The following is a 16,925-nucleotide window of genomic DNA, read 5'->3' as shown; positions in this document are numbered from 1 at the left end:
ATGATATCCATTTTTCGCTAACCTGGAGGAAACCTCCGTGAGCGCCTGATGGTGTTTCTAATTTTAAGCGCCTGATGGAGGGTTAAGAGGGATTTTGACCGTTTGAATTTCATTTGGCAGCCAAAAATATTTTGAGCATTCTTTTTACCAAATAAATTATTAGGCATGTTTTTCAATATGTTTTTTTTTACTTAATTACTTAACAAAAGTAGTTTCATGTTACTATAAATTATAATACATTTTTTAAGTTTGTTGAAGTTGAGATACCACTTTTGGATTCATAAAATTACAACGGTGACTAAGACTACTCCTCTCCTTTAAATGTTTAATTCTACAAAGCTGAAATAAAACTGGCACATTCTAGGAGAGTTTAGCTTTCCAATCTTATAATTATAGCTAAGATAAAGTTAAAAATTTGAGAAATAAAAATAAAATAAAATTTTACCACCCAATTACCCCCTCTTACCCTACAAAACTCATGGTAAAATTTGTAGTTTTAGAAAAAAATATATATAGTTTGAGAATTTATTAATTTGATGACTACCATTTATTTTTAACATATAATTGTCTATTAGTTAATTAAATTGTAAATTCAAATAATATAAAAGTTCACAAGAACCTTATGAATTACACAGCCATACACACCATCCCATACCGAATGTAACATTAATTGGCTGTTAAGATGTGATGTAAAAGTGTTCAAAGTTAATTACAAATTTTTATATAATTTGATTATTTTATTACTATGATGTATAATTGCAGGGATGAAGAAATAGATGGGGAGTGGGAGGCCCCACTGGTAAACAACCCTGCATGTGAAGAGGCGCCAGGCTGCGGAGAGTGGAAACCTGCTGACATTGTTAACCCTGCATTCAAGGGAAAATGGAGAGCTCCTATGATAGACAATCCCAACTATCAAGGCAAGTGGGCTCCACGTCGTATACCCAACCCGGAGTACTTTGAGGACAAGCATCCTTTCAAGATGACATCCATTGTAAGTGGTAGCTCAGTTTTGTATGTTTTGTTTATTTACAAGTTAGATTGTTAGATTGTTTTGTTTATTTTACAATTTTTTACAAAAAACAATTAAATTACACTGGAAATTTATGCGTAAAATTGTTTTAAGTCCAATGTTTTGAATATTGGCACTAAACTTTTGAAGCCTGGGTCCATTTATAGCTCTAGTCTGGACTTGGGTATACTTCTAGTTTTCGAAGTAGTGTATGGACATTCTGATTTACTGTAGAGAATCATTTCTATTTCCCCTTGCAAAAGAAGATCATCAAAATCATAAGGTCTTCTGTTCTGCTGGTTGTCAGTCTCAAAGTCTTTATTTCAGAGCATGTTTGTATAAATAACACTCACAAGACCAATGATTGTTGGCAATGATTGTGCTGCAATATCCATAGCAAAACTTATGATAACTCACCTATCCAAACACTTCATTAACATTCTTCAACAGTTATTGTAGTACTTTCGAGAGTGCTGTCTACAAGACAACACGGGGCTGTGAAGTTCTTAGCAAACACATTATTAGAGTCAAATTTGTGTCAATGAAAATTACTTATTAACCTTAAGTGTCAGAGAAACCACCACTGCTCAGACGCAATATTCCTGAATCCTTGTGAATATTGAGAGGTACCTGAGATGCTGGATCACTGGGTTCTGATGAAACAGAATTTGTTTTGTGTGCGATCATACGACTACTGTAGTCAGATTCTAAGCAGTTGGCTCAGAAGGCTCCTACTTGTTTCAGTATCTTACAATTTCTTGATTTCATTAAGTATGCCATAGACTAATTATACACCTTTCTTAAGAATGATGGCCTTAATTTGGTGAACATTTAAACTTAGATTACTTGCTTAGCTGCCAAAGTTTTCAGTTTTGGTAATGCTCTTCACCTTCTCATTAGAAAAGTATAATGTCCATCCAGTTTAAAATGCTTGTAGTCTACTTTTTTAATCTTACACAAATTATCCAATTATTATTTTTGAACGGTTGAGATAGAATATTAATTCTTTGTGCTATTATGATGTTGATTGTTGTCATGAATAAAAATAAAACATTGTACCAGCAAAAGCTTTGCATAGTTATGCAACAATCCAAAATTTAAAGTTTAGACAGTTTGAAATCAGTACAAAATCAGTTCAAAAATGTCAAGCAATGAATAAAAATGTAGTAATAATAGTATTTTAAGTAAATAATTAACTATATAGCTCATTTATTTATTTATTGTATTCTACTAGCAGACCTCGCATTATATATACAGTTAAGTGGTTCCCCACTTTTTGCGTTCTATCTCAAGAAGGGTTGAATGTACGTAAAATTAATTGAGCTAAAAGTTAGAGATTTTTTTGTTTTACAATTTTTCTAATCATATTAAATATTATTCAGTGCAAGGAAGACTAGATATGAAAAAAAACTGATTTTCATGACCTTTGATCTTAAATATCAAGTTGTGGACACGTGTTTATATGAGACTTTTGAGGTAAGTTTTATAACACCAAAATAAAGACGTATGCACATTTTTAGTTTATTATCTTTCATTCTGAGGTTTGCCCCTTTTTTTGCCTCATTTGACTGAGTTAATGAGAAGCTTGCACAACTGTGTGCTGTAAGATAATAGACCTCTATTTACTTAGCCTCAGAATGTAGGTCAACTAAAAACACTTTCTCACTAATAATAATTAACAGAAAACAACCATGCATTCTACCCGACTGTTTGTAACCTACAAAACGCTCTAGCTAGAATATTGATGACTTATTTGATGTTTAAAACAAAGTCTTTAACACATACAAACTTAAGCTCCATATGTATGTATTAACATATGGGCAGTTAATTTCAGAATAAAATATAATTTAATTAATTAAGAAGTATCCAAGTTCTGAAGTAAATAATAAATTATAAACATACCAGAAAACATTAGGTAGATGATGAATATTAAGGTATACTTTACATATCTTTTTGTAAACATCAAATAAAACACAAAGCAGTTCACTATATATTTTGTGGAAAAGTTACACATTAAGTTACACAAAAGTACAGTGAAATAGTTGCTTTCTCACTGTAGTTTAAGTATAACATTAAAAACACAAGGTAGAGTAATTAACTGTTACACTTTATCAGTGCACTGCTTTTGCTTGTCCTTGATTCAAAACATTTTTCAAACCTATCTTATATTACAATGTTTATATTAGGAAGATGTTTTGGACCTTTTGTAAAACATTTTATTAGAAGAAATATCTTAATTGTTGAATATGAAATCTTTTGTTCTGTGGAGAACATCCTGTGCCACAGTAAAACTTAAAAATATGTTAGTAAATAATTTTGGATTATGAATTTTGACCGTAGTGTCAGACCTTGGTGTAGTTAAGAGTGTAGGTGATGAGCAGCTTGTGCCGAGAACTGAAGTGGTTTTAAAATTTACAACTAACAAATTGTATTCAAGTTTGCAGTATGTAAAGATTTCCTTCGGGAACAATTCCCTTAATCTTATATAGTATTTTTGAACACAAACCAACTTATTTTATCTGAAGTTATAAGAAAACTATAATTTGTTTTTGACTGATTTACAGTTTGCGGTTGGTTTCGAGTTATGGTCCATGTCCAATCAGATTTTGTTTGACAATATAATCATCACAGATGACCCATCTGTCGCCACCCTGTGGGCTTCACAAACGTTTGATCTCAAGAGGAAGAAGATAGAGAAGGAAGCAGTAAGTCCAATTTTATTGTTGGTTCTCTCAAATATTTTTACAGTTAATATGATAAGAAGTTAATGAACTTTACTTTATTGTAGTAAAAATGTCTAGTCAAGAAATACAAACTAGATCTGAGACTGCTCAAAGGTTAACATACATAATAAGTTACAAAAGTGTGTTTCTGTTTAGTGATAAAATAAATTTTCATAACAGATTTTTCAATACCAAGTACACAATCTTACTAATATTGAAAATTAATGATAATTGAATAATGCTTACAAATAACAATTATAATATATAATGCATTATGTACGTTATGATTTAAGTTTCTGGTCAGCAAAATATTAAGTATTTAAGTTGCCTTTAATCAGCAATAATCTTGGATATTAATACGTTTTTTTTAAATTAGACAATGGCAACCTGCAGATTCTTATTTTCTATGTAATAAAATAAAATATTAAAACACTTTTTGTACATATTGCTCTTTTAATCCTAATTTAAAAATGTCATTCCATAACCAGACTAACCGTAAAATCAAATGTTTAACCCTTGAGCTAGCAATTTGCCATTCTACTGGGACACATATATGACATTTTAATAGATGTGCAAGCAGTTTATAACTAATCACATTTAATTAGTAATAGACAATTCAATTACTGTAAACCTTTTCACCAATCCATTCAAAAAGATAACAATATAGTAATAATAACATATAGTTTTCAATAAATAATAAGTAAATAAATCAAATTTTTAGACTAAAAATAAAAAAAATATGTTTAATTTTAAAATAATGTAAATAATGTTCTTGCAACTGTTTAGATTTTTTTTACACCTAATATTATGTAAATACATAAATTATTATAGATTTTGTGCTAATTTCTAAAATATATGTAGTTTTTCTAAGTTTTATTTATAAACATGTTTTTTTATATGGCTTTTCAAAAAAAAGTGCACAAATTATCTGTCAAGTATGTAAACAGGCATAGATCTACAATCTCTTATATAAACAAACATTATGAAACAAAAGCAATATTTATTTACATAATTGTGACAATTAACATAAAAACAAAATATACTACTCAGATGTAAATTACACATTTGGTTAGTAGCACATTTTATTTCTTTCTATAACTGTGTTTTGTTCTAAAAACAATACATAAAGCAGTGTATTATTTACATTTATTAATGTAAAAATGTCAATATTATTTGAATGTTTCAATAGCAACAAGATTTTTTTTGGTTTTGTAGTTTTCAGTATTGTCGCCAAGTGCATACAAGTTTGACAATCTATTGTGGACATTAGTGTATTGCGGAAAAGTATAATAATATACATGAAGTTTGTTATAACTTCATGGCCCTTCATGTGGTATAGGTAAAAAATCTAAAAAGTAATACATATGGACAATTTAAAATTAAGATAAAAAGTTAAAGAAATGTTGTATTAACCCTTTGAGTGCCACAGGTATTTTCCGAAGGCATATGCATAAAGTGCCACGCTGTTTTTCGCATATTTGTAAGCTTTTGGGAAAAAAGCTGTTGTAAAATAACTACCAAACAGATTTCCATCATTTTGTTGTTGTTGTTTTTCTTATTAAATGCAGAATATGATACATATCGTTACAAATAAAATTTTATTTATAAAAATATAAAAATTTCAGTATTTATAAAAAAAATTTTACTTTTGTATAAAAAGTTAAGTTTCGACCTAATTTGCGTGTATACAGTATTTTTAAGATTTGTTTTCTTTATACCATGATAAAGGCCATATGATTCTAAATAAAACCCATGTGTAATATCTTATTCTAGAATTTTAAAAACATGGCATTATATGTATTAACAAAATGCTGCCCGGTACCGACATTTTATAAACTGTACTTCATTTGTCACAGTTTAGAAATTACTTAGTAATGATGTAGTTTTCCCAATAAATCTAATAAAACATTAATACAACACAAATAAATATGATTAGTAAATTTAGAAACAAATACTTGCTAAAATATTTACGTAAAAGTTTACATTTACTAAATAATAACCCTAATAATATTTACACTGAAAATTCACGTTTTTCGCTTGAACACAACTCAAATCATACATTACTTTTGTAAAGAAATACAGTAAAATACTGTATAAGTTACTATTTTATTTTGTATTTACTCAAATGCTTGGTTATCGGCACATAAACAACAAGAAATGCCGTTAAGCAACACGGTACTCGTCCGCTACGTCCGCTACGTCGCTACGTCGCGTGACTGGAAGACAGAATCATCGTACAGGTACTTATCACAGCCCACTATTTTTGGACGAGTTTTCCTTATCAGAGATCAAAATAAACTTCATTATACGTTCCTTCTTCCATAATGAATCTAAAAATACTCGATGAGTCATACTTCCTATCTCCAAATCGTCTCCAAATAGACACAGGAATGACCTGACATTTTCGAATAATGAAACGATGTTCTTATAGTTTTTGATTTAATTGATTGTCGTAATAACTTGTAAATTCCAAAATAGGTTAAATAAAGTCAGTTGTTCTTAACACTATAATTTATTTTGTCCCCGATAAGGAAAACTCGTCCAAAAATAGTGGCTTCTTGATAAGTACCCAAACAACATAAGTTTCACAGATAAAATAGTAGAGAAACAACATAAAACTCGTATTTATTTATAGTTTGAAACCTATTGAATACAGCCGTCTGATTATTTGGCCAAAATAATCTTGTACTATATAAAATATTATCGAAATACGAAACGTCAAAATTGGCGACTCTGGCACTTTATGCACTTTTCGTACCGTCAAAATTAGCGACGCTGTGGCACTCAAAGGGTTAATACATATTAAAAATATATTGTATTTTATTTTTATCAGAAAAATATGTATTATATTCTTCACATCACTCAAAGCATTAATTATTTGACAGTATACACAGAAAATATTGTACTGTGTATAAGTAATGATTCCTCTAAGATCACTTGATCTATTTCTAAAGTTTTCACAACATTATTTAAACATAAGTAGTCTAAACACCATAAAGTAAGAACACTAAAACACTGTAATCATAGTTATTCTACTAAAATTTGCAGATTTAATAACACAAATACAGAATACCGCATGTTTACAATGCACAACAACATACAACACACTTACTTGTATTATGTCAGCTTTCCATACAGAACAGGGTTTTTGCGGCAAAGTGAGTGAAACTTTCTGAACAACAATAAATCAGTACTAAGTTAGATCCCTTATTAAAATGTTTATTAAAAGTAATTGAAGTTAAATATTTTAAAGTTAGAAAATTGTAAATGTCTGCTCTGGCAACAATCATAGTATCATGTGAAATGAAATGAAAAATGTCTTCATTTACAGAGGCGAAGTTAGGACTTAAAAGTCCTCTCTACCACTTAACCTCCAATTATGTGTGAACATAATTCAAGTCAATTGTTTTTATCCATTCATAGCTATAAAGATTTTAAATGTAATGTTTTGTTTTAGCTTATTATAATTCTGGAAATGTTAGAGTTTATAAATGTACAAAAATAAGAACTACACTGAGCAGTACAGTTGAATATAAAGTGGCTGAACGTAAATAATAGTATTAACTAACATGTACATTTTCCGGTTCACAGCGTGTTGAAATATTGCTTCCACAATTAAAATTTTGGCCTTGCTATAGAGACCCATCTCTGCACTTAACAGGTGTTATACTGGAACTGTTTTAGCAAGCAGTGTTTGTAGTCTGAACTGGAAAATTTAGATGTTAGTTGCGACACCGCCTGCTTAACCCATTGCGGATCACTGACGAGCTGGGCTCGTCACGCAGCGGCCGGGCCTGACGGCACAATGACAAGCTCAGATCGCTTTTGCGATCTGCTTTTAAGTTTCCCTCCAAATAGTTCTATTAATGTCTGATAGATTGGGCGATCATCTTCACTTGTCAACTAATAGTGTTTAACAACGGTCTTCGTTTAGAGTTTTCAAAATTTTATAAATATCCCACAGATCGCAGTTGTATGTTGAAGTTGAAAAATCATTCATAAGAGTTTACTCTCTGCTTTTTAGCACTTCTGATTGGTTATTTTCGTATGTGAGGTCTGTGATTGGTATTTGTTCCCTAAAATCCAGAAACTAATTAAAGTTTTGTCCAATTTTGTTATGTTTACAGGAAAGAATAAATAGTGACAGCTGATTGAGGACATTGTGCATTGTTTTAAACAATGGTGGTACAAATGTTCTTATTAAGAGTGATGATCTTGTGAGTGATGAATTGGCGATTAGAATCAACAACAAAATTTATAAAACTCATTGTCTCATGATAACAGAATTTTCAAAAAAGTTACCCAAATTTCATGCAATTAGATGGAAAACCTTACTTATCACAAACGTTGTGCTAGTTGGGTTCTGGAAACTGAAACACTGAATTATTGCTTATATTGTATGGAGAAGAGACTGGGAGAAATATTTCAAATGTGAAATTATAGTGAGAAAAGGCAGTTGCTGGAATAGAGACACAAATTCTACCAATTCTCTGCATGTACGTATAAACCATTAGTTAAACCATTGCAGACTGCAGGTTTCTATAAAGACAGTATTGAAAGACTTTTGCCACGGTATGATAAATCCCTTAAATGTATCTTTGAAATTAAAATAAGGAATTGGGAATTTTATTTTCTTATTTCAAAATGCCCGTTACTTTCTGGGCAGCTCTTGCATTATACCTTTAGAATATTGTACCATATTTTTTATTAGTACTATAATGACAATGTATTACATTATTAGATCAAGTTCCATATCATAGGATTAAAAGTTATTTATATGACCCTGTCGTCTTGAGTTATGAAACAATAATTTATAAGTTAAGATTCTTGTGTATGTGTTGTAGAATAACCTTATTTAAGTGTCTAGGACTCATGTAGGTTCGTATAAAATATATCAATTATGGCTCTGGATGGTGGACCATTGATATTATTACAAACTATTATATGAGGTAGTATTGTGGAATCATGAAGCTAAGTTTGATAGTTTGTGTTATCTCGGTAAACTGTGTTTTGTGTACTAACCAACTGTGAGTGTCTAGGACTCATTGTGGGTTCGTACTATGAAACATATCAACTATAAACCTGGATGGTGGGCAGTTTATTTCTTCTACTGCAGTATTCCTATCATCATCTACGTCTGGTACCTCCGGAAAAGAGCTCGGGAGGTATAGAGTGAATCACTGTAGCAAATATTATTATATGCACAGTTGGCCCACTGCAGATACCAAGTGATGTTTGAGATTTTGTAACATCACACTGTCATTTTTAGTTTAGTTCCCTTAGTTCTCATCACACGGTAATATTAGGATGTAGATTAGGAGTATAATGTTTTCTAATAAAGATTTTGACAATATTTATATTATAATCCTAAAATCAGTTCTTAATTTCAGTTGTTCTATAAATATGCAGACCAATGAAATGAGAAAAAGGAATGTGTTTAAAATACTTATAAATAGTAATTATATTTGTAAAGAAATCTTCAGTAAACAAAACTTGAGAAATAATAAAGTTTTTTTGGAAAATTTATTATTGTAGAAAAACCGTGAATGTAGTGGTTGTTACTACCTAACACCCAGCGTAAACACAATGTTCAACTGAGTTTTACTTTAATAATCATCCTCATGTTACTGAGATCTAACCTTGATGTATTGTAGGGCAGACCGAGTATGGGTGATCATCTTGTATCAGACTTAGCTGACACACTGTCTAAACACAATGTCCAATTGACCCTGATATTACTGAGATCTAACCTTGATGTATTGTAGGGCAGACTGAGTATGGGTGATCATCTTGCATCAGACTTAGCTGACACTGCCTAAACACAATGTCCAATTGACCCTGATATTACTGAGATCTAACCTTGATGTATTGTAGGGCAGACTGAGTATGGGTGATCATCTTGTATCAGACTTAGCTGACACACTGTGTACACACAATGTCCAATTGATACTTACTTTCAAAAGCACATTGATATTACTGAGATCTAACCTTGATGTATTGTAGGGCAGACTGAGTATGGGTGATCATCTTGCATCAGACTTAGCTGACACTGCCTAAACACAATGTCCAATTGACCCTGATATTACTGAGATCTAACCTTGATGTATTGTAGGGCAGACCGAGTATGGGTGATCATCTTGTATCAGACTTAGCTTACACACTGCTTACACACAATGTCCAATTGATACTTACTTTCAAAAGCACATTGATATTACTGGATCTAACCTTGATGTATTGTAGGGCAGACCGAGTATGGGTGATCATCTTGCATCAGTCTTAGTTTACACACTGCGTACACACAATGTCCAATTGATACTTACTTTCAAATCACCCTGATATTACTAGAACTAACTTTGATCACGGGAGTGGCTGAGAGTAGCTATCTTTACTTCTCCACTACCAACAAGAAACTATTGTTTTCCATTATAACAAACGGGGCAGTGTACTTAATGCAGTTGCTGAATATGTTTATGTATGTATTCCAATTTGGTCACCAAGTAAGAATCAAAATCAATTTTATGAGAAAAATGTAATAGGTGTATCTAGAGCTGCATACAATGTAACATGACTGTATCCTACATGTCCATTACAAGATCTGAACTTATTCCATCTAGTTAATGTTGTCATAGAATTAGAATGTCTGGGTGCTAAATCAGGACTGTAAGGGGGATGAGGGAGTATTTTCCACCCCAATTTTTCAATGGTTTCACAGGTTAGTTGAGCAATATGAGGATGTGCATTGTTTTGCTGGAGAATCACATCTCTCATCTGAGATTCATGGCATTTCTCTCTTTCTAATGGCTAGCATCACCTTGTTTAAAAGCAAATCTGAGTAGTATTAGCTGCTTACTGTATGTTGCTCTTTGAGATAATCACAGAAAACTAGACCTTCAGTGTCCTAAAACACTGTTAACATGACTGTTCCTGCTGATGAATTTTTGAATGGGTTTTGGAATTTTTTCTTAACACGTGAGTTGAAGTGCTTTCACTCCATGCTTATCCTTTTGATTCTGGCTCAAAGTAGTGAACCCAAGTTTCATCACAAGTTACAATTTTGTTAAGGAAGAGCCCATCTTCTCTTGCATAACATTCATTTACCTCTATGCACACTCTCAACGTTGTTTCCTTGTGTAGCTAAATCCTTTAGGACCCCTCTTGCAGTACTTTAGTTTGTTACAACTAATGTTATGAACTGTACCAGTACTAACTTGAACCTTATCAAATAATTATTTCCACAGACACAGCAGTCGGCACGAATAATGTCATCAATTTGACTTTGAAGTGAGGGAGTTTAAACTGCAAATGGTCGACCAGAACGGTGTTTGTCAGTCACTTAGTCACATCCATTTTTGCTCTAACCACTTTTAAAGATTTGCACGGTTCTATAACCTTCACCATAAACTCTAGACTTTCTATAGTATATGTTCACTGGTTTCTCGCCTTCAGCAAGTAGAAAACGAATAACAGAACGTTGTTCAATTAATGTGGAATTTTCAAGCGTACTCGTCATCTTAAAACGTATTTTTGAGGTTGTAAACAAAAAAAATGTTCATATATCAGTTGATCAGGGCTTATACCAGAGATGCCACCTTGAAGCCATAATAGTACCAAAACTTAACCTGCCAACAGTTTTTCCTTAAACCAATTTGTCTCTTTAGTTAATGAATGAACCTTTTAGAATATTTCTGAGAACTAATACTTGTAATGAGGTATTATGACATCTAGTTTAGATTTGTGGAACTTCTATTATTCTGATGGTGTTGCTGTACAAATCCTTGTTCTGTATATTGATGGTATCTAGTGGCAATGCATAGATCTATTTTACGTGTCAGAGTTTGAAATTATGTGGAAGAATTACTTGTCTGTGGTTAGTTATCTGCCATATACATATGCAGGTGCGGTCATCATAATACTTAGGAGATGTGTACGTTCATTCGTTAAGAATTGAAAGCACGAATGCACTAACAATTTCATGAAAACTATCAATAACCTCTAATAGCATTGAGGATGTGCAGTTTACTTGTTCTGTGTGAATCTTGAGTGGTTGCTAAAGGAACACAACGTTGTATGAAGCAAAGAAATAGTTCTTACTAATAAAAGATATTGACATAATTTAGTTAAACAAAAGTTGAATACAATTGTTTTAGTTGTAAACAATATCCACTATATTGTAGAGTTGTGTTGAACCCAGTAGTGTAGTGTTGTAATTTGTAGGAGAGTTTGGTCACCTCTGTTCTCAACTACACCAATGAGCATCCTTGGCTCTGGGCTGTGTACGTAGTGGTCATTGGCCTCCCTATAGTACTCATAGTCTTCTTCTGCTGTAGTGGATCTTCATCTCAGGTAACCATACAATAGTTACTTATAATTCAAAATTTAGGAATTTCTAATGCCATGTTAAAATTTTTTATTGAAATACAAGTATGAAATCAAGATGGAATAGATTATAGTAAATATTAATAACTAATAAAATAATGTATTTTAGGGTAGAATTTTGTGTGTAAACCGTAATTAGGTGGATTGTTCCTCATAAAATAAAGTAGGGAATTTAAACTGATTTGAGAATTTGAAGTTTTTATTCAAAAGTATACTTATTATACAGTAAACCTTTGCTAATTCAGGATCTTTGGGGATTTTAAGATGCCTGATTACTAAAAATGCTAGTTTACCAATTATTATATGAAAATAGTAGTAAAAGATATCCTAACAAGTATAATTGAAGATTGGGGTGTGAACATAAAAAATAATGGTGAGTGTGCACGTACACGCGCGCTCACACACCCATACACACACTCACACAAGAAAAACACTTCGGGATAATAAACAATTACAAAGAGTTTTAGTAGCTGCCTTGTTAAAAACTGTATACTATATGTGAAAAACAAATTATGAAGGAGACAATGAAATACTCAGTATTTCATCTTGAGAACTACTGCATTAGAACAAGTTGTTTACTGATTCATTGCGAACCCTAGCAATAGAATATTCTTTTGGGCCAAAGTTTTCAGTAAAACTTTAGAAGACTAGTAGGCTTGATTTTAAGCTATGACAAAAATTCTAATGATTGCATTTTAAATTTCTTTTGAAATGCCACCATATAGTTTTTGTTTCAAAATTATAAAGGCTCCATTATACAAGACGTATTCAGAAAGTAAGAACCATTTTGAAAAAGAACTATCATCTCTGAATCAGAAAAAAGAATTTTTTTCAAGTGAATTTTAAATTTACACGAAACATCAAACTCTAAACTATTTTTCCGCATAAATTCCACCAATATTCAAACACTTGTAGCGGGTGACCTAGCTTTTTGGAGATGAGTGAGTTTGAGGTTACGATCAGTACCGTTAGTATTGATGATGCCATGATGTGAAAAATCACATTTCATCTACAAAAATTATGTTATTTAGGAATTTTATTACTATATTTACCTGTATATATTATATCATGAGTTTCAACCCAAATATTTGGTCAGTGTGATACGTGTCCACACTGTTGGTACTGATGACGCTACCTTCAAAGTACTTTATATACAAAAATGGTTTTTTCATAAAAGTGATTATATTCTGTAATTGTAGTGCTGAATGAATACAATAGGCAAAAACAAGTTTTGGATTTTTTCATCACAAAATACAGAGTTTGTTTACCTAATAAAAAGTTCCCTGACAAAGCAAAAGTTTACTGTAATAAGTTATTGTTATACAATTTTAGCGTAAAACTTTACTTTTGAGATCTCTAGTTTCTACAAAGAATATTTTTGTTAAAAATCAGAATCAATAATCGAGGCCGCAATTTTATTATCTGAATAAAATTCTTTTGGTATTGGCCCATCACTTAGTAATAAGTATCAATTAGCTAGATAGAAATAATTATTAAGCTATCGAATGGCACTGAAAACTCGATTTCGTGAAAAAATTGACTCTGATTGTTCTTGCTCGCGACCCTTCAATTAATTTTGGTAAAGTGAGTTGTTGTTTTTATGGATGTTATTGTTTGCATGGCTTGTATACAAGTATAACCTGTATAGTGTATAGGACAATATCTTAATGACTTTCTACATGTTTTGATTTAGTTAATGTACTGAAATTTTGAAACTACATAGCCCTATAGTAGCAGTAATAATAAATAGTGTTGAGGGTAAAATAATCATAAATATTTAACCTGGCTGTAAAATTCCTCTCTGTGGTGGTGTTCTTTGTACCTCAAACTTTGTCTTATATTTATCTTATTTATTATCATATGTATTATTATAATATAATTATATTATGTACCATTTTGTTCAAAAATATTTTCCTTATAAATAATAAGCATATCATTCTTTTAAATGTAATCAATGTATGCTTGCAAACATTAAAAAAGTTAATTTAAAGTTTTTGATTTTTACAAAAGTTATGATTGGGGTGATAGGAAAAAAATGAAGAAAATATACAAGTGATAAGGCATTTACTTAAATTAGTTAGAGTTAAACTAAAAAGAGTTCAAAGTTTTTTTTACATATTATTGTAAAACAAACGAAAAACATGCTCAGATGATGAAAATTGCAACTTGGCAAAAAAGTAAAACTTTAATTTAATGTTCACTTCTGATTATTCAGTCTTGTAACAAATTTTTTTCCATATAATTTCACTTTTAGCGTGTAATAGTACAAAATAAACGTTACTAAAAAAAATAAATTTCTTGAATACCGTATCCCTAAAGTGATTGTAAAACTTATGATCCATTATCATAACAGTAATAGCTCACCGAAACACACGTTCACAACAATATCAAAACATACAAATACTATTCGTAAATAAGAAACAACATCTGACTGATAGACTAAAAACAGCTGTGTGAATCAGTTATTTGTGGCAGCGCACGCAGCTGGTGCAGTACGCAAGAGACAGTTCTGAGATCACAAAATATATAGATATGTAATGGGATATGAAAATGATCTGGAAGTTTATTATTTAAGTAAATTGGATATTTCTCTTTCTATTAGTGTCGATACTGATATGATTTGAGGTTATTTTAAAAATATAATAACAAAAATCTTAGGCTATGTTAAAAGACCTGATATTGGGCGCTGCCATTAAGTTGCAGGGTTAAATTCAAGTAAAAGTATGAAAATGTCATATGACCCTGTTTCTTACTTGGTATTTTTTGTTTCCAGACAGTCTCCAAAAGGTTAAAAGTGACCTCTCAGTTATCACTAAACTCTTCTATATATTGATTTAAAAAAATAAACTGTTTCTTCAAAAATTGCATAATATTTCATTATTTTGCCGAAAAAATTTGAAAAGAACATTGTATTATAGATAGAAACCAATATTAGAATAAATACAGTTATGAACACTTTAAAGACACCAGTAACACAGGGTATCCAGTATCAAAACTAGCAAATAAAATATGTAACTTCTTAAACATAGAGAAAAACAATTAAAAATAAATTAGCTATGTCTAAGCAACTGGTGATTTTATTTGAAGAGCTTAATATATTGGCCTGTTCATATCTTCTTAACAACACTTTTGTCTTATCTTTACTATTATCATTTTGAAATTTATTTATATCTTATTATTATTGTATCTCCTGTCTTTTACAATTTTGTTCTATGTTTGCTTATATACTTATTCATGGAGTAATATATGTTTACTACTTCTACTTCTATTTATGTGTAACAACTTGTGCTCCTCTTTCGTAAGTATGGTATAATGCATATCTGTGGCAGGGCTAGTGTGGTATGAGCACTATAAATAGCACAAGAGTAGCTGTCACTGGGTACAAATGCTTTAGTGGATTATCTTACATCTCAGTTTACAATAGGTTTCCTCAGGGTCTATGTGACATCACAGGTTGTCTGTTTCTAAAAGACCATTGCAGGTGGTTTCTTTAAATAATTTTTTCAATAAGAGTTTAAACAAAATAGACAACCGAAAAGTATAATCTAATAACTTACCTAATATTTAATCAGCACAAGGTTGTTTTAATTTATTAAGTTTAGTTTATTTTATTTTAAATAATCATTTGACTTCTAATGTAAATTGTACAAGAAGTTGTTATATACAACTCGGGTCAGTTGTTGGGTTAGTAACAAGTAAAACTGAGTAAGTCATATTTAAGAAGTATTGAACATATCGTAATTTTAAATGTTTATGACATCTATTGTATAATTTTTGTTCTTGTATTAGTCACATATGATTTCTGTAATTTTTGCTGATAACTGTTATTATATAATTTCTTGATTTGTTATCACGTAATAAAACCTAACTTTATTTTGCCAGAAGTACTAAAAATAACATTTAATTTTAATAAATAAAATTTTACATTTTACAGTTCGACTGATATTTTAATTGTTAATTGTAAAGTTATTGATGTATTACATTATTTATATTTTTGAATTAGGAGAAAGAAGAGCTAGCAAGACGGGCAGAAGCAAAGAAGACTGATGAACAACTACCTGATGATGAGATTGAAGAAATTACAGAAGAAGAAAGTAGAGAAAACGAAGAAGTAGAAGATAAAGAAGTATCATCAACACTGGAAAAAGAAGAATCAGCAGAAGAGGTAAGAAACATTTATAAAAAATGTGTTCTTTTCTTTATTGCTCTGTAGAAATGGAAGGTAGTCGGAAACAGGGCTTTAACTTTGTTGCTCTAAATTATGTACTTAATAAAAGAGTTGGTGTGCATGGAATAGGCAAACAACATCTCTGTGCTTTAGCTTTTCATTATGGTTATGGGTTATTGGCTTTCATACAAGCTCTGTTAACCAGAAATTTTAAGGTCTTCAATATTAAACCCAACAGAGACACTGATTCATCTTGAATGTGGAGTTCTTCTTTAAGAGCATTATTCAACATCCCAATGCAGCAACTTTTCTAGATAATAATTTCTTAGCTTGTGTTAGGTGTCTTACCTTTTTTAATAGAGATTTATCTTCTTGGCTACTGTCAGTTTTTTTCTTTAGCTTCTTTTTTGGAAGTGATTACAGAATTTCTACATCAGGATGTCTATTGCATCTGCTGGAAGGCCATCTCTCTCTTGGAGGCAGGGAAAATCAGTAAAACACAGTGTACTAAATTTCTATGGTATACAGTAATTTCTTTTTACTCACCCATTTCCTTCGTAGTCTTTCTGTGGAAACACCTATAAAATCTGCAATTTTACAGGAATAATTTTAACGAAGATGATTTTATAGTCTGGAAGCAAAATTA

The 16,925-nt window shown here is 31.0% G+C and overlaps 1 protein-coding gene across 1 annotated transcript in view; it reads left to right on the top strand.

Moving 5' to 3' along the window:
* The window catches only part of LOC124358330 (calnexin-like), a 63,170-nt gene that overhangs the window by 43,086 nt on the left and 3,159 nt on the right, over nt 1–16,925 (top strand). Inside the window, exons 7-10 of the mRNA XM_046810631.1 lie at nt 763–994; nt 3,577–3,717; nt 11,950–12,078; nt 16,115–16,276. Of these exons, the coding sequence (XP_046666587.1) occupies nt 763–994; nt 3,577–3,717; nt 11,950–12,078; nt 16,115–16,276 (664 nt within the window). The remainder of the gene's footprint in view (nt 1–762; nt 995–3,576; nt 3,718–11,949; nt 12,079–16,114; nt 16,277–16,925) is intronic.

This window comes from Homalodisca vitripennis, chromosome 3, assembly GCF_021130785.1.
Source record: "Homalodisca vitripennis isolate AUS2020 chromosome 3, UT_GWSS_2.1, whole genome shotgun sequence".
Classification (NCBI taxonomy): Eukaryota; Metazoa; Arthropoda; class Insecta; order Hemiptera; family Cicadellidae; genus Homalodisca; species Homalodisca vitripennis.
This window is presented reverse-complemented; position numbering and strand designations above follow the sequence as displayed.